Below are 19,838 nucleotides of genomic sequence, written 5' to 3' on the forward strand. Positions count from 1 at the left end.
ATACACATTTGTGTCACCAACTGGACATTACAACATGACAATTAGATATTCATTAGTTTGTAAGAATTTTCTGTTCTATAATATTGAACAAATTAAAAATATCAAGTGCCATATGGCAAAAATAATCCAATAATCCAAAGACATGACATGACTTACCTTTTTTTCATTGAAAATAATTTCTTCTCCCATGCACTACATCATAAACACAGTTCCACTCCCTTCTTTCCTTTTAGCTTCCCCTACCTCTACTCTCCCCCTAGAATCCTCCCATGTTGTTCCTCTTCAGAAAAGAACAGCATCCAGGAAAAGACAGCCAAATAGGAAAAAAAAACAAGACTCAATAAAACAAAAGAAAAGGCCTCATATCCAGATTGGAAAGTCAACCAAATAGGAGGAAGAGAGTCAACAGTGTGTTTAGATATATTTTACTAATAAGAACAATTACACTAAGATTCGTTCACAGAAAAAAAAAACATAAAAAACCAAAAAGCAAATGTAGACAGTATGAAATTACTCAGTAATTTAAATGTCCCAGAATTTGCTTTGTTGTCATACATGTTTGGAGTCAAAGCGTTTCAGATAATAAAGATGTAAGACTGATTCCACTAAGCCAGGTACAGGGAGTTACACAGTGAGAGGATAGTCTTACTTCTACATAGAATAACAGGACTTTAAGGACCATGCAATCATCAGTCCTCTAATGACAGCGGAGTTCCACTGGAATGAAAATAGTGAGCCTACATCTTCAAAAGTCAGCAGGAGAGAGAACATCCAGATTGCCGTTATTGCTTAAATTTTTAGAAAATATTTTGTTTGGTTTTGAATGAGAATGTGACTTGTGCCGACTTTGAGGGATAAATATTTTGAGACCTGATATAAATTTTATCTAAGATCACTTTCGGGGAGCTCTGTTGTGTGTACTTTTGGTTTTTGTTAAAATCCAGGATCTGGGTGAAGGTTTGTATAATTTTTTAGCACTCGTCTTTTTTATAAACCAAAACCCAGAAGGGGTAAATTCAGATTGAAGATTATAAAAATGAATAAATAATTTTAGTTTTTTAAATGAAAACATCAACAAACATATCAGCATTTAAAATCACCAGGGTTAGTTTTCAGTTATTTTAAGACAGAGAAAAAAACTTATTGTAATGATTAAATTATTAAAAGTATAAGTGGCCATTTTCAGTGCTTACCAGGATGTGTGATATACCTTGCATAAGTCATCATGACTTTTCTATTGCTATTGTTTATGTATTTTACTTGTTTATACATCTCAACCAAAGTTTCCCTCTCTCTCCTTCTCCCAATTCCTCTGACCCACCTCCCCTTTACCCCCTGCCAATCTACTTCTTCATTGTTTCTCTTCAGGTTCAGGCAGACCTCCCGTGGATATCAGGCAGTCAGCCAAGATATATCAGGTTGCAGTAAGACTCGCTCCTCATCTAATGTGCAAAACAATTCCACACGAGTTAGGATTTAAAGAGGTATTTATTTTGGGGGGTAAAACTCACAAAACACCAACCATTAGGAAAGGAGCCTATTCGCTGGAGTAGGAGCTGGAACCAAGCACCAGAACCAAGAGAGCGAGCCAAGGCGTGCTGCTCTTTTTTAAAGATAAATAGACCACACCCCAGTGGGCTGGTATTTCAGCAGCTATTGGCTGAAGGAGCGGAAGGTCCTCCAGCAGCACTCAACTTATATTAAGTCTGGATGAGGCAATCTGGTAGGAGGAATGGGTCCAAAACGCAGATATCAGAATCAGGGGTTGTCTATTAGGAGTCTAACAAGAGGGCCACTTGACACAACTGTAGCATATATGAAGAGGTTCTAGATCAGTCCCATGCAGGCTCCCTGGTTGTCTCTTCAGTCTCCATGATCTCCTATGAGCTCAGTTTAATTAGTTCTGTGGGTTTTCTTGTGGTGTCCTTGACCCTTTCTTCATCTCTTCAGCAGAATTCCCTGAGCATCACCTAATCTTTGACTGTAGGTCTCTGTGTTTGTTCCCATCAGTTCCCATCAGTGGAAGTTTCTCTGATGACAGTTGGGCTAGGCATCAATCTATGAGTATAAGACAGTATTGTCAGGAATCATTTCATTGATTTTTTTCTTTTCTTTTTATTTTTCTTTCTTTCTATTTTTGTCACTTATATTTTGTTCTATTCTAGATCTCTGGGGTATGCTACCTCTGAGTCCGGGCCATTAGGGGTGAGCTCCCTCTCAGGGAGGGTATGGGGCACCACCTGGACCAGTCATTAGTTGGTCACTCCCACAATTTCTGTGCCTTTCTGACTCTAATTTCTGTGCCTTCCTGACCCCAGAACATCATGTAAGAAAGATAAATTGTTGGTCGAAGGTTTTGTGGCTGGGTGGGGGGGGTCCCAAGTCTTCCACTGGGAGTCATGCCTGGTTACAGGAGATTGCTGGTTCAGGTTCTATATCCCCTATTGCTAGGATTCTTAGCTAGGGTCACCCTCATAGATTCCTATGAGTTTCGATTGCACTAGGTTTCTAGCTTTTTCCAGAGATGCCCCTAGGTTCCAGTATTTGTGGCAGTTTTGAATCCTTACCAGGATGTGTGATGTACCTTGCATAAGTCATCACAGCTTTAATAAAAAAAAATTAAAAAACAAAGTTACACAGTTGTGCAGCACTAATATACACCTAAATATTCACACCTATGCACACACAAGAGCACATAAAATCCCAAGACTTCGACAAGGAATCTAGAACTGTGATTATGTTTGAAGGGAAATTAAGAGTACAGTAATAGCTTACATTGTGTAAAGGCGCTTAGCCCTAAGAATGAGGACCTGAATTTGAATCTATGGCGCCACCAGTAGGAAGGAAAGCAATGCCTCTTGCAGTTGTCCTCTCACTGAGATGTACACACACTGAGAAAAATCCAAACAAGGAGTAAAGGAAACTGTAGCAAACATTTGTAAAATATAAAAAAATTAAAATAATAATTGAATAAAATACCTGCCAAAGATAAAGAATTGCAATCTATTTGTTGGAGAGCTGGATCAGGGATTAACCTTGGCTCTGTTGTCAGCAACCACACGGTGATTCACAATCTCTGTACCTCCAGGTTTGGCAATTTAAGATCCTTCTTCTGAACTTTGTTGGCACCAGGCATGAACTTACTTGGTGCACAAATAGACATGCAGACAAAACACTCATACATATAATATAAAAGAAAATAATTAAATCTACATTTTTTAAAAAGGAACACCACCTATCACCTAGTTAATGGGGTTTTCAGCCTTCTTACACTGTAACATAGGATTGTCATTTAAAGAGGAGGTGGAACACTTGAGATAGATAGCAAGCATGAGCGAAGACAATGATAATCATAAAAGCCTTGCAATAAACACTCATCCTCAAATTACCATTTTTCTTAACAACCAATTTGCAACAATTACATATGAGAAAATACGGAAATATTTTTAATTTCTACTATATAATTCAGTACAGTTTGTGTTCAGTTTCCCTTTTCCTCTGAATTTATTTGCCCAAAATAAATAGTTATTTTCTTATGTCTTTCTTTCCCCCAAAACCATTGTGAAGGATAAAACACCTCCTAATTTCCATCAAAGCCGATCGATCACACAACAAATTGATATTAATGTTTCTTTTTGCTCCCTCTCTTTCCCAGACTTCCCCTTCTCCAGTTTATTCTATCCACAGGCTTCTATTTCTACCCTTCCATCCCTCTCTCTTCCTTCCTAACTCCCTTCCTATCTCCCTCCGTTTCTTATTTCCTCCTTGCTATTTCATGATTACCTAGGCTTAGCCCCACTGTGTGTTTCTTCTTCTTAAGTAGCGTAATCCACTTATTTCTACTTCTCTTTAAAATTTTCACTATAAGGGTAACTATATGTTATAGCGTTTATGTGCTGATACTTGAGAAATTATTCAAATAATTCTATTCAGAAAGAACCACTAATGCTTAGCAAATGTCCTCTGACTTTCCACAGGCATCACTTTAAGAGCATTAGCTTCTAGGGACACTTGTTTTCAGATCAACTCTTTGTGTGTTTCCATCTAGGTTCCTCTTTATGGGAAATCTAACAACAATAACAACAACAAAATCTGCCTATCATCTATCCACGTGTCACTATGGGCATGCCCTGATGATCAATGTTCCACTAAAAAGTTACTTAATATATAAAAGTTCTACAATTTTATTTATAATCTTTATCTGATTCTTCAAGTTCCTTTATAAGAATGCATCGTGTCTGGTAGAATTCTTGAAGAAAAAATTACATTACTTAATGTAAGAATCACCTGTTTTGAAAGCTAAGGACTGGGTAATATATAAAAATTTTAACTCTCATAAATGTCTTAATCTGTCAACTTCCTTTAAGAAGAACTTTCAGGATCTTAGAAAAATTATATAATGAGAATAAAAGTTGACCTGGTACTCTGTAGAGAGATGAGCATCTCTAAATCTATTATCTTGTCCCCTTTTCCTTTACAATGTCACCCATTTCTACCCTCTAAGCCCAAGGCTCTAAAGACCCTTATATCCAACCAAGGTAGATGGGAGCTCTGTGGGGGTAGTGTGGGTATTTGCTTTGTTAACTACTCTGTTGCAGGTGCCTCTCACAGTGCCTTGTGTGGTTATTGCTCAGCCCACTTTTACAGAATAATAAACATTGATCCTAAAAGAGAGAGAGAGAGAGAGAGAGAGAGAGAGAGAGAGAGAGAGAGAGAGAGAGAGAGAGAGAGAGAGAGAGAGAGAGAAAACATTGTACTCTGTTAAAGTGAATCAATGTGTCAAACTTGAGTTTCACACATAATTATAGACACAGGATATTGAGTGAAGCAAATTTAAAAATAAACTTATATGGTTTCCTTTTAGGGGTTCAATGAAAACTTAATGCTATTGACATTTCTGAGGTAACTTGTAACATTCAAGAAAAGAAAAAGGTATCCAATTAATTGAAACTGTAAAAGTAAAGGTTAAAGGTTGCTGTGCTGCCTCCAAGATATGTAACACATCAAAATTAGGCTTCACCGGTTTATCTCCATTGATCTCTAAATGGAGTGAATATATTTAACCGAAGTTAAATAATTCATTTATTGTTCGTCACCCAGTATTGCTGGGCAAAAGACTTTGCAGTTGAGGATCTTTCGTTGTGAGGTTTGTGAAATCAGCATCTTCTATCCTAATTACTTAAGGTCTGCCTTTAAGCAGAGGATATCTTTAATAATTCTCAGAACATTTTCAACCTCATAAAATTTTAATTAACAATTAGCATTGTTCATAGATCATCACTGTGAACTGCTGCTAATTGCTTAGCGCTGCTAAGGAAGCTGAAAACTGATTTGCCATGTTCCTTTACATCTACATCAGTGGATTTTTCAGCAAGTTGGGACAAAACAAAAAAATAAAGCTCATGTATGCATGAAACTTCCCTATAAAGAAAAAAAATGACATAAATGAAAAAAATATTGGAGGAGAGTGCTCTGAAATTTTGCTACTATCAAAAAGAAAGATGATGTGTGGAACTTACAAGGTGCCTATTCCAGATGGATCAGTGAGGTCATTGGAATTTGCTTGGGGAATATGGAGCAGAAATGACCCTTGAAGGAGCCAGTAATTAAATGAAAACAGGCCAGGCAAAAGGCAGCTGCAAGCCCATGATCCTTTTGCAAGAAGCAGGCTTTGGTTTAAGTAAAATGTGTTAACTCTGTGGCTGCAGAGTCACTAACTACACCACAGCAAACCTAAAAGTGAGAAATTAGTTTGAACTTAGAAAGTGTGGCTGGGCTATGGGTGGGGGGGGAGGCTCCTAGAAAAATTTAAATTAAATATCCAAGGAAGGAAGTAATCATTGGAGATTTCAGAGAAGTAGTTTTAAGACATTAATGTGTCTTTGAATATCAGAAAATTGTTCGCTTTTGAGGAGATGAGACTATAGTTCATATGGGAACAAATTTGAAGGTTATTCTCAAAGGCAGATTTTTTAAATCCAGAAATATGACTAAATGTGAGTGTTTTTGAATAGTATTATCATCCATGGTTGTCTACATACGTCCTCCAACCTGTTCAGCATGTGGTCTGTGGGCTTACTACTTACCATTAACTGTTACCATTTCAGCAAGTAGTTCATCACATGCAAAGGAATAATCAAATCAGAAAAGAATCCAGGTCACCTGAAATCCTAAGCATTTAAAAAATTAACACTGCTAAAATAAATTTAATAAATACTTAATTCTAATTATTGCCTTGTAATTTTTAATTGTTGTCTAAGCATAATAAAAATATGTTTTAGTACTTTTTCTCTTTTTGTGACTCCTTGCTTTCTTTCTTTTGTTTAGTTTTTGGTTTTGTTTTTGAAGAAATGTCTCCTACATCCCAGGCTACGCTTTAATTCTTGTTTTCTTTTTTTCTATCTCTCATGTGCTGTTGTTGCAGGGGTTGTCACCAGGCTAAGTTGACTCTACTTTTAAAAGGTTTCATACCTAAGTATTCTTGTCTATACATTTAATCTTTTTCAATAAAATTGATTCCTCCTTTTCAAAGGATCATTTATCTCTTGACCATTTAATAAAATGTAAAATACAAGTTTAAAACACACTCACTCTCTATCACACACACACACAAATACGCACACACAAATACACACACACACACACACACACACACACACACACACACAAACAAAACCCATCTTGTTCCCTAACTAATTGTCTATTGAATTTTATTAAAGGATGAAATATCCATTTTCAACAAAGGATTTACTTTTAAACCACAAATTAAAGTATATGCTTTATTTTTGCTTTCTGATAAAAAGTTAAAATAGGTATCAAATGATGAAAAGTTTCCTTGAATATTATGGTTCATGTAATTCAATTAGCAATGTAGCTTTAAATGTGATTGTTTGTAACCTGACATTTGTTCTATGTTTGTTTGTCTCTTCTGTTTATTTGCATGTGTGGTCTGAGTATGCTGCCAATATAGACTTAAACATTTGGACTCAAATGTAGCTAAAATTATACTCAAGGATTACCACATCCAGGTCATTTTTAATTTAATGCATTATAAATCTAGAATGTAGATGAAGGCATAAAATCCAAATATGGACATCAGTTAAAATGGCTTTATGTTTACTTGTGTTTTAGAATGATTACAAATAGATTTCTTACATTTAGTCAAGAAGGCCATGAAAACAAATATTTAGTTTTATTACAAAATATTTAAAACTTATTTTCATATGATTTCATACAGCAAAATAGGAAGATACAACATAGAAAAACAGTATTTATGTAATTATTTAGAGCATTTAGTTTTAATGACATTGTTTTTCAAGTACTATATTCAATTTTTGTTTCTGTGCATTGTATAATTCACATTCCATAAGTCATAATATCTTTTTAAACTTCTCATAAGTTTAAACATATCCCCATAAATTTTAATATATAAATCTGTAATGATTCTTATGCCTTAGGATTAATCAAGATCAGTTGTATCTGTTTACCCATATGCATCTTTTGTTATTCATTGCTTTTGGATATAGAGACAAAGGATGAAAAAATAAAAGAAATTTTTGTTCATTGATAATAGAGAGTTTATTTGCTTTTGTTCATTTAAAAAAATCTGGAGACTAATATCTCTGAATGGTTTGCTTCATGAAAAGATTCTATCGTCACTCTATTTCTACTATGAAAATATTTTGAAGGAGAATTTTAACCAATTTCTTCCTTGTTTCCTCTCTCTCTTGTCCTCTACAGATGGACCTCTGGGTCCCCGAGGATTAGCTGAAGCTACGGAGATGTGCACTCAAGAGTGTCTGGTTTTGGGTCACTCTGATAATTGCTGGATGCCTCCTGGCTTGGGTCCATATCAACACCCGAAATCTCCTCTGTCGACCTTTGCACCCCAGAAAGAATGGGTCAAGAAAGACAAGCTTGTGAATGGGCACACCCTGACCAGAGCGTGGAAAGAAGACACCAACAGGAACCAGTTCAATGACCGTAAGCAGTATGGCTCCAATGAAGGCCATTTCAACAATGGCAGCCACATGGCAGACATTCCTCTGGCAAATCTGAAGTCCTATAAGCAAGTGGGTGGCACAACTGAGAGTCCTAAGGAGCACCAACTTTAAGATGAAGTTGTATGGGACCTAGTATCATTAATCTAAATAGACATGCTAATACTGTGTGTTGGAGCTTTATGTATTCAATAGATCTCTACAACTATGCCCCTTATAGTAGGGAACTCATAACTTTGTGTTAGCACCATGGAGGATACAATGCTTTGCAACATAAGAGAGAAAATAGTTCTACTAGCCATGTGATGATGTTCTTTACTAGAATTGATTAAACTCTCCAGAGATCTCTCCATTGTGCAATTTATTTTTATTATTGCATTTTATTTGACCCTGGACTGCTGCTATGAATAATAGAATATGCATTTGGAGAGGAAGATGGTTCCATGGATTGGAGTGACTTGACAAAACATACCCAGTTAGAAATTTGTGCTCTTTTTTGTCATTGATTTATGCTGGGACCTCTATACTTGACATTATACTTCAAACAGAACTTAAAAATAAGCATTAAACCTATTGTGCTGTTAACACCGTTAGTGGACACTTGTAAGTCAATCAGTGTTAAAGTATCTGTAAATAGAAGCAAGCTATTATTAACAACTTTTTGTGTACTTATAGCATTCACCTAAAAATGTTGTAGCATAATTCTGTGTTGATGGTTGCTTCTTTCCTTTTTCAATTTCCCTCCTCTTATTTCTGTTGTTTCTTTCAGTGAGGTGTTTCTGCGTTAGTAGTCTGTCTTGGCACACATTGTTCTAAGGATCGTAAACATTTGTGTTTTAAAAAAGGTTCTGAAATTTTTGCTTTGTATATGATAACTTATGATATTAGAACTCTATAAAATATAAAGATGAGAGAAAATTGAAAACTTAAAACAATCGCAGCACTCAATACTCCTGCAAATGCTTGGAAATTCAGAATCTCCTTTTGATATCCTTATTTTCAAAGTAGGCAAAAATCAAAATCACTTAATTAGTACCATTAAGTGAGAAAGTGATGAGAAAGTGTTATCCATCAAATGTGATATAATATTCTGTACTTGTTACTCTTGCAAAACTAATGTATTCAAATTAGCATATACTGAAGAAAACTCTCTACTCAAAAATAGTTTCAATCAGGCAAATGTGTGTCTCCAACTTTGTTGAAATGACAGAGTTTGTGTTGATCCTCATATACAATACTGTTGTTGTAACACAAGTGTTATTAGACCATAGCCACAAAATATTTAATGTGTTGTGCCTTCATGATGTAACAGAACATTCTCCAGGTAGGGTAGTTGGGGAAAATAAAGGGATAAATCTCTAATTATTGCTGTTTAACTGTTTGTTATCATAGTTGGTCAATGCCTGGCAGGTACCAGCATTTGTCACTTAGCTCAAACCAAGGGAGTGACAGTTAATGTTAATAAGATCTCAGTTGCACGTGCAAAACAAATCCAAATTTGAACATTCTTAGGAGGTTTTTGTTAAGGCATGACAGATGATTTAAACAAATAAATAGCATGCAACAAAATGTCTTTATTGAAAGAAGTGAAAGTTATATTAATGCCACAGTTCACCATCAACTTAAAAGTTAAAAAAAGAAAAAAGTTTAAAAACTTGCTAATCTGATAGTTAATTTGTTCTTACCAAAAATAAAGTTACTTTGTAAATAGCAGTTCACGTTTTTCCACAGTATAATGGAAAATAATGGGTAGGGGTGCATTGCTTATTGAAGTACATTTTTGTCGGTTTGTGAGGGGTGTTTGATGACTTTGACAAAATAAATATCTAAACAATTATCCTTGTTACTGCTTTGCCAGTTCTACGTTATTTACAATTATTCAGCTCTTGCAATAAACGTTCTGAATTACAGATTGTGTTGTGTTGATTCTTTGCTCAACATCCAAACCGCTAATATTTTAATAAAATTCAAGTTTCACTTATCAATCAAGCAGGACTTACGGAGTTTCTATAACTATTGTCAAAGGGTTTCTGTCGCTATGACGAAACACCCTGAGCAAAAGTAAGTTGGGGAGGAAAATGTCCAGTGATGGATTTCCAGAACATCGTCCATCACCGGAGCACTTCAGAATAGGAACTCAAGCAGGGCTGGAATCTGGAGGCTGGAGGTAATACAGAGGCCATGGAGTAGAGCTCCTTGCTAACTTGCTTCCCAAGGTCTGCTCAGTCCACCTTCTTGAAGAAACAGTACCATAAGTGCAAGAATGGCACCAACCACAAAGGGGCCCTCCCCTTCCACCGGGTCCTCCTGTTGCGGGAGCTCCTCCTGCTCCTTCGGCCAATTGTTGCTGAGATACCAGCCCATTGGGGCGTGGTCTTTCTTTCTTTAAAAAAGCAGCAACTGCCCTCTGCTTGCTCACTGGCTTCTGGTCTGACAACTAGGCTCCCTTCCTGATAGAGCAGAGGGCTGTTGTCTGGGACAGTAAGTTTTCCCCCATGAATAAATAACCATTCTATTAATCATATTTCCAAACTGGTGTGGGATTGTTTGTGACTTACGCCTTTATCCTCCCCTTCCTCCAGGGCCCTCCCCTTCCCCCATTGATACCTAAATGACAAAATACCTTACAGCTGGATCTCATGGAGGCATTTCCTTAAATGAGGCTCCTTCCTCTCTGATGACTCTAGTTTGTGTCAAGTTGACACTCAAAACCAGTCAGTACACCTATGTTGTGAAAACATGGTTGTGAATTAAAATTTTAGTTTCTCAGATGGTCTATGAAACGATTGCCAAGGAAATTCATAGAGGGGATTGATTCATAGTTGTGAAATAACTCAGAAACTAAGCTAGATACACTAATTAAACAGACAGGTCTTCATGATTTATTTGTGTGTGTGTGTGTGTGTGTGTGTGTGTATGTGTGTGTGTGTATGCGTGTGTAGTAATTGTGTGAAACAAAGTCCACCTCTGGCCAAAAGAAGCCATTCTGAAGTAACCACCTTAAACTAAGAAGAGCAAACAAAGCTTCATCTGACTTGATTTCGCATTAGGAAAGCAATCCCAGGACCCTACACGATGTATGTAATAAGACACATTCAAACATATGTCATGTGTTTACATTTGCCATATAACAGGTGATGATATTTGACTTTAGTTGGAGTGGGAGGCTGGAAAAATGAAATGGTTCTTTCTTTTTAGAGCTGATCTTGGAACTGAGGATAAGAAATAAGAATTAGAGACAACATAAATACTTTGGCCTGTATGCTCAGCTGAATGCTCCATCCTAAACCAACTCCTGATAAATCAGATTAATCCACTGATTTGAAGCACATGGTTAGGATGTCTCCTTTCCTTTTCCAGGAAACAGTAAATGGATACACGTAAAGAGAATTTTGTGAAGAAAATACTACAGTCTGCAAATTCTAATTCTTTATTTATTTTTGACAATTAATTAAACCATTCTATTCTGCCATTAGGAATATTAATAGAAAGCAAAGAAAATTTTTCCTTCTTGTACAAAGCAAGGAAATGTCCTCTCCCTGAACCAATTGTAAGCTTTTAACAATAATTCTGTTCTTTAGTCATGCAGTATTTCTTCAAAGACATGAAATATGACCAACACTTATGTAGGCATTCTGTTATATTCTCTATGAACTTTTTAATTTTTTCTCATTTTATTGAAAACAGATTCTTCTCGTCCTTGTCACTGTTTCCCCACCCTTCACTCCACTCAGCTAACCCCACCCCTTTCCTCTCCCCCAATCTATACCACCTATTTCACATCAAGAAGAGCAGGCCTCCAACAGACAACAGCCAAACAAGACAAAACAAAATATAATAAGAGAGCACAAAAGCCCACGTATTGAAGCTGGACAAAGGCAATGCAATAGGAGGTAAAGAATCCCAAGAGCTGGCATAACGGCCTGAGATACACTTACTCTCACTGTTAGGAGTCCCTCAGAAACACCAAAATAATGGCCTTAACATGTATGCAGAGGACCTGGCACAGACCCATTTAGGCCCCGTGTTTGCTACTTCAGTTTCTGAGAGTCCAAATGATCCCTGCTTAGTTGATTCAGTCAACTATTACCTCCTGGTGTCCCTCTTTGACTCCTACCATATTTCCTCCCCATCTTCCATAGGGTTCCCTGAAGGAGACTTTCATTTGGACTTTCTCTGCATAATGTCTAGCTGTAGGTATCTGCATGTGCTTGCATCTGCTGCTAGAGAAGGTGACTCTGATGATGACTGGACAGGGCACTGATCTATGAGTATACCAGGTATCATAAGGAATCAATTTTTTTTTTTTTTTTTTTTTTTTTTTTTTTTTTTTTTTTTTTTTTTTTTTTTTTTTTTTTTTTTTTTTTTTTGCCAGTCGTGTTTAGTTCCATGCTAGGTTCCTGGGATATACAGTTTACAGTTCTTGGCCTTCCAGGCAGTGTTCAGCATGGGTTCCCTTTTCTGTACCTGTCCTCAGTTTTAAAAAAAAGTCATTGGTTTAACTCTCCCACAAGCTCTGTGCCACCCTTGTCCCGACACTTCTTAAAGGAAGGATTATAAGTAGAGGGTTTTGTGGCTGGGTTGGTACCCAAGTTTCTCTTTCCATACCTTGCAAAGTGCCTTCTTGTGCTAAAGAGACTAGAATATAGAAGTAAAGGCTCCATGAAAGAACCAGCTTGGCATCTCTATATTCAATGAGTTGTGTGGGTATTGTCTGTACCAATAGGAACACTCTGCCAGGTTTCAGAGAGTGACCTTCTGTCCTACTATCAGTCTGGGTTGTGTGCTGATCTCCGCAGGTCCCCCTCAGGCTCAGCTCAACTGAAGGCCATCCTGTTCTACCACTGGAAGAATTAATTGCCTGGCTACCAAAGATAGTTCAGACTCTGCATCCTTCATTACTAGAAGTTCTCACTAAGGGTCACTTTCTTACATTCCACGAAGCTGTCTCTGTACTAGGTTTCCACACTTCCCCCAAATGTCCCCCAGTTCCAGCTGAGTAAACAACATCACAAACCAAGTGGAAGAATTTACTCACTCAGTAAAACATTACATTAATAAAGACTATATTATTTCAAGATTATCTATATTGCTGTACTGTGTGACATTGAATATTAGGAATCATCATTCACATAGAAATAAAAATCATTTACATTAAACAGAAGAACATACCTATATAACATGGAAAAAATAATCATTTGAGAGTTTCATTAACAAATATTACTATGCTATCTTAGCAGTTTTCTGAGTCAGATATAGAATTAACGTTCATGAGACAAAATGTGACCTAATGAATAATCATTTTTATGCACACACAACATAAATTATGCATACTGAGTGGCCATTCATTAATAGCCAACAGGGTAGCCTTACTGCATTCATTCTGTTCAGCAAATCTCATTCAGGATCCCATCTTCCCTTTACTGTGGCTGTGGATGCAGCTGAGGCCCTAAGCTGTTTCAGTATTTATTAAGTTGTTGGCAAGAGACCAAGAGTGACTAATTATTATTAGCGAGGAGTTTTGGCAGGGAGGGATGAAAAGGATGCTTTGTGATCTCAATTTTAATGTGGTTGTAGTGTGTTATTTTATATGAAGGCAAAGTAAAACATGAAAAGGAAGAATGGAGTTTGGAGTATAAAACATGCTTCATTGTTCTGCTTTGTTTTCAGTAGAGTTCATCTTCCCTCCGCAAAAGATTCTCCTTCATTGGCACTCAGAAAGTCCACTTTAATGTTTGCTCAGCATTCTCAAGGACACAGGGATTACATAAAAAATGCTCTACATTCTTTCTACTTACACAACTTTATATATATATTATATATATATATAGTCACTTTTCAAACATAAGTAATCCTGCAGTATTATACTATAATTTTATGCTACTAAAATGTGCCTGTCATAATTCTTTATGATTGACATTCAGCTCACTAGAAGTATATATTAGTAAATGTTTGCAAAACAGCAACTTTTTTGTTATCTCAATACTAGTGGCTTCTAGTCTTAGACATTAAAGAGTGTTTCCATAGTTTTGCTGTTGGTTTTTGTCCACATATTAGCAAGTATCAGTTACCTTTACTGACAAATATTCAGATCTTTATCATAATAGGCATCAGTCAGTACACACTCTATGCTCAATGATTAAGTGAAGAAATAAACATCAGTCCTTTCCAGGTCATTCTATGTGTGCATCCTGTATATACGGAGCAATAACAATATGACCCTACTAATGCAACAGTTCGTTTTCCTCCGTTTAACATATTCATAATAGTAATAAATAGAATATCCTTGATGTTAGGGTGAAAGTAAAGCTATAATAGACTTCATCACTTATGAATAACTGAAAAACTCTTCTATTCATATTTTTACTCATGCATTCATTTGCAAGTGAATTTCATCCATTTTCATTGGGAAATATGTGCCCCAAGACAAAAAAGATAAACTTACTTGAAAATTGTATCATTGTAAGTGTGTGTGTGTGTGTGTGTGTGTGTGTGTGTGTGTGTGATTTTTCTTTTGGAGTGGATGACTATTGCTGAAACATGAACTTCAAAAGTATCTTGTCATAATGCCCAAAGGTAGACACTTTGCATTATCTGATTGTGTTATTTTCCTCACTAGAAAATTATAGATTTTCCATAGTTTTCACATGTTCAGTCATTGTGTTTCTAGAAAATGGATAATTTTTTATGGTTTATTTTTTTTTAAATATTTATTATTTTTTTTCCTTGTTCCCATATCCACCCTTCTGTGAAGTGGAGGATGGGACGAGCTTGGGGGAATAGGATGGTTGGGATTTAGGAAGGGTGGTTTATTTTTTATATTTAAAAATTTCCATCTCCTCCCCTCTTCCTTCCCTTTCCCTCCCCTCCCCTCCACCCATACCCCCCTCCCTCCCTCTCCAGGCCAAGGAGTCATCAGGGTTCCCTACTCTATGTTAAGACCAAGGTCCTCCCAACTACCCCCAGGTCCAGGAAGGTGATCAACCAAGCTGAGAAGGCTCCCACAGAGCCCGTCCATGCAGAAGAATCAAAGCCCAGCGCCATTGTCCTTGGCTTCTCAGTCAGCCTCCACCGTCGGCCACATACAGAGAGTCCAGTTTGGTTTCATGTTCCATCAGACCCATTCCAACTGGAGTTGGTGATCTCCCGTTAGTTCTGTCCCACCGTCTCCATGGGTGAACGCACCCCTCACGGTCCTGACTTTCTTTCTCATGTTCTCCCTCCTTCTGTTCCTCATCAGGACATTGGGAGCTCAGTCCAGTGCTCCAGTGTGGGGCTAACACTATTCTGAGTGAGGTAACCCAGACCCAAAAAGATGAACATGGGATGTACTGACTCATAATCGGTTTCTAGACATAATTAAAGGACATCGAGCCTATAATTCGGGATCCTTGAGAAGATAATAAGAAGGTGAACCCAAAGAAAAACATATAGTAATCCTCCTGGATATTGGAAGTAGACACGATCGCCAGGCAAAAATTGGGAACTTGAGGGTGGGGAGAGATGGGGCCAAGGGAAGATGGGGAGAGAAAAGCATGAAGGGGAGAATGGGAGGAACTCGGAGGAATTAGGATACAGGAAGGGTGGATATGGGAGCAGGGAAGCATATATCTTAATTAAAGGAGCCATCTGAGGGTTGTCAAGAGACTTGACTCTAGAGGGGTTCCCGGGTTTCCAGGGAGATGCCCCCAGCTAGTTCCTTGGGCAGCTGAGGAGAGGGAGCCTGAAAAGGCCAGATCCTATAGCCATACTGATGGATTTCTTGCATATCACCATAGAACCTCCACCTGGCGATAGATGAAGAAAATGGATACTTTTAAGAACTGATAAAAATTATTCTTTTTTCGCTTTTATTATGTGATTTTGTTCATAGCAATTGAGCCTCTTTATTTTCTATGCCCGGACCCTTGAATTCTGCATAGTGAGGCCTTTGACTCTTACTTTGTAGACAAGTGATTATTCCTTAAAATTTCATAGCGAAATACCACATTAGACTCCTGTACACTCTGTAATTATACACACCACCATTTCTGTCCTCTGCCTTTACTGTGGAGTAGTGGTTTGTTGCCATCACCCTTGGAGAAAAGGCTAAACTGAAAGCAGCTGCCTTGTTTTTTTTTTTTTTTTTTTTTTTTTTTTTTTTTTGGTTTTTCGAGACAGGGTTTCCCTGTAGTTTTTAGAGCCTGTCCTGGAACTAGCTCTTGTAGACCAGGCTGGCCTCTAACTCAGAGATCCGCGCAGCTGCCGTTTTAAAACTACATCTCATTTGTAGCATGAGGAATATAGAAGCAACTCTTAAAATTATAAATCACTGGCGTTAAGAAGGTAGCTTCACTCTATGGCAATCCAAAGGTCACTCCAAACAAGAAACCAAAAAGGCTAAATGCCCATCTTCCTCTCTTGCTCTCCTCCAAGTTACACACCTTAGCTGTATCCCTAACTCTGTAGTCCACCACCACCTGGGAACTGCCTGTCTTCTCTCCTCATTTTAGGGGATTAATACATCTCCCGCCCCCCATACTCTTTGCTTTGTGTATGCCTCAAAACCCAGCAGGTGTTCCCTGAGAAGCTTCAGGCCACTCAGTTCCAGAGAAACAGGTGGACTAACCAGAACTCTTCACCTCTCCCTGCCTTTTCTCTGAGTACAATCCCCGTTTCATACTCAGCTCTACAGCAGTTCACATGTTGAGGCCTCTCGTCCTCTATGCCACATCTCCAGTATATCACACATATCTTCTTCCCTAACTTCTCTGCCCCCACTCTTTGCTTTGTCCCAGCCCCCCAACTTGAGCAGGTGCTTCCTGGGAAACCACAGGATACACTTGCTAGAAAGACGGTAGGCTAACTAGAGATCTTTATCTCTTCCTCCATTTGCATGTTAGAAATTGGACTAGAAAGAGTCCAGTCCCCCTATGACAACCCCAGCTCTGTAGCAGACTCCCTGCAATACCCTATCCGCAATATCAGTCACCATTCCCAGGGAGCTAATTAGATCCTGATGGAAGACTCTGCTTTTCTCCCTCCTATGGATCCACAGCTGTACCCTCCTAGCTCATCTCCATTCTTAAGTGTCTGCTCCCAATAACCAGAAGCACATTGTACCTGGAAATCCCAGGGGCCATACTTATCCTGAGCCCAAATTTTCCTGCCAGGCAATACATAGTCATCACACACTCCTGAAGAAAAAATAAGGAATCCAAGAAAAAAAACCCACATACACAGCAAAGAAAAGACAAGATATCAACACCCAAAATTAATCTGCCCATGCCTAACATGCAAAGATGTCTAGACGATGGTATAAAACTACGATCAATAACAGATAAGACAATAGGACAATATATCTGCATAAGAGCCCAGCTATGCTACCACATCAGGCCCTTTATATCTCAATATAGCTAAAGCATAAGGCACAGACTTTAACAAAGTCTTTATGTATATGATAGATGTTCTTACAGAAGAAATTAATAAATACTTGAGGAAATTTATAAACGCACATTGGAAGGAAATTGATAAAAACTGTGCAAGGCAAGAAAGCAGAAACAGAATAAAAAAACAAAAATTGAGGGGAATACACAAATATAAAATTTAGAAACTCAAATAGGCACCTCTGAGGCAAGGTTCAACAAAAGAATATATGGGATGGAAGAGAAACTTTTAGGAAGTCATGACAAGCTAGAAGAAATGAATGCATCTGTCAAAGAAAAGAAACTGGCTCATTAAGAAAATAAATACAAATGAAACAAAAAAAAAGAGAAAGAAACTGGCACAAAACATTCAGGAAATCTCTGACATTTTAGTGGGAAGGTTTCCTGTCCTGATGGCCCATTCTCCATCTTGGCAGCTTCTTTCAAATTACCACATAGAGAGTTAATATTATTTTTACATGCTCAGCCAACAGCTCAGGCTTTTACTAGGTAACTCTTACATTTAAATTAACCCATATTTCTATGGGTTATGAAATATTTCATATTTCATGCTTTGCCACATGGCTTATGGCTTGTTACTCATTTTCTACACTTCTTGCTTTTTTTGGTTGCTGATCAGCATCTCCAGAGACCCCCTTCTTCCTCTCAGCATTATCCTAGTCTGGCTCTCCTGCCTAACTTTATTCTGTTCAGCTATTGGCCAGTTATTGTGTATTTTCAGCACTGAATAGCAAAGAAATGTGGCTTTGGTATCAATACTTCACCAACAGGAACTCTAAGAGGCAGGAAGTATAACAAATGTAGCATGGACCTTACAGTCAACAGTCACAATACCAGACTGCTGTTTTAACCATAGAGAATGAGGCTTCACATTGAACAAAACCCCCTCTTATGAAAAATTTAAACCCATTTTGTCCTGGGACTGAATGATAAATCAGCATGTTTAAAACAACAGAAAATGATCTGTTAAGTAGTTCTGAAATAAATATTCTGTTTCTACTTGGAGTTTGGTGTGCAAAATGGATGATGTACTTAAAGAATAATTAAATAATTCAAATAATAGTAAATTTGTCTATATCTATATTCTCATGTGTGTATGTACATGTGAGTGTATAAAAATTATAATATACCACCTTAAGACAGAACAAAACAGTATCAAATGACATAAGTCTACAGTGAATTTAGTCTAAGTTTTACTTTTGGCAGTGCTGCTGAAGTTCTTAATGCTAAATATAAATATTAAATATCTTTCATATGTTCTTGGTGTGTCTGGCACCTTTCCCACCATTATACACATTATCTTCTGTTTCTAACTTCAGAAAAAAACAGACAAGAAACAAAGAGAATCACACACAAGACTTTCATTGCCTGCAAACATGACAATATTAAAATTAAAATGAGACTAAAATCAGTCTGATAATTAACATTAAAAGCTCATTTTCTTCTCATCATGGAAATGCAGCTCCCATTGACATCAAGGCTAGTGACATGCTTCATTGAAGAAATTGGATTTCTCAGGTATCACAGAGAAAGCTATATTTGAAGCTGCAAATATAAATGCCTTCTCTTGCTGTGTCATATATCCTAAACAAATGTTCTTAAATTTGTAGTGTGCCTTACTTTCCAAATGAATAAATGAGTTTGTTTTCCTTTTAACAAATAATAATCTGACATTACGTAATTGAAAGGTTACACATAAAACCAAGGTCATACCATGTAATTCAAAATTAGACTTCATCTTATTCCATGAAGGCTAACCATGTATTTAAAATGTTATTTCCTTGTAGTTTACTATCTATAGACCATTTGTAGTACAGAAAAACAATAAATAGCATAAGATATAACATATAAATACTCAATTATTTGTTTAAATAATATTAAACTATTACTTCACCATCACACATTAAAATAGAAAACATTAGTTCTTAAATTATAATTTGGCCTTTACTGATATGTCATTTTAACAGGCTAAAATAATTCCATATCAAATTCAGAAAATAGTTTCATATGTATACATTAATCAATGTGAGAAAATGATTATCAACATTTATGATGAAAACATCTATAATATTTCCCTTAAAATGTTGATCTAGGTTCTTTCCTAAATTTATACATACATATAGAGTAAACATGTTATTTATATCCATTCTCAGGTGTTGGGGGAGGCTGTTCATTTATTCCTGGCTGCCTAGACTCAAAATAACCACACACAAAATGTATTAATTAAATAACTGCTTGGCCTATGAGCTCTAGCTTCTTAATGGATAGCTCTTATATCTCAAACTAACATATCTCCATTAACCCATGCTTTACTATGTGGTAATGTGCTGTAGAAAATCATACAGCCAGTAGCCTTTAAGTTACCTGCCCACTTGGGCATTGCCTCTTATACTATTTATGCCCATGTAAAGTG

The 19,838-nt window shown here is 37.0% G+C and overlaps 1 protein-coding gene across 4 annotated transcripts in view; it reads left to right on the forward strand.

Moving 5' to 3' along the window:
* The window catches only part of Pcdh9 (protocadherin 9), an 842,435-nt gene extending 834,321 nt beyond the window's left edge, over positions 1 to 8,114 (forward strand). For all 4 annotated transcript variants that reach the window (XM_038310379.1, XM_038310381.1, XM_038310380.1 and 1 more), the window contains one exon: positions 7,741 to 8,114. In XM_038310379.1, coding sequence (XP_038166307.1) covers positions 7,741 to 8,114 — 374 coding nt within the window. The remainder of the gene's footprint in view (positions 1 to 7,740) is intronic.
* Positions 8,115 to 19,838: the final 11,724 nt, after the last annotated feature.

Source organism: Arvicola amphibius, chromosome 13 (assembly GCF_903992535.2).
Source record: "Arvicola amphibius chromosome 13, mArvAmp1.2, whole genome shotgun sequence".
Taxonomy (NCBI): Eukaryota; Metazoa; Chordata; class Mammalia; order Rodentia; family Cricetidae; genus Arvicola; species Arvicola amphibius.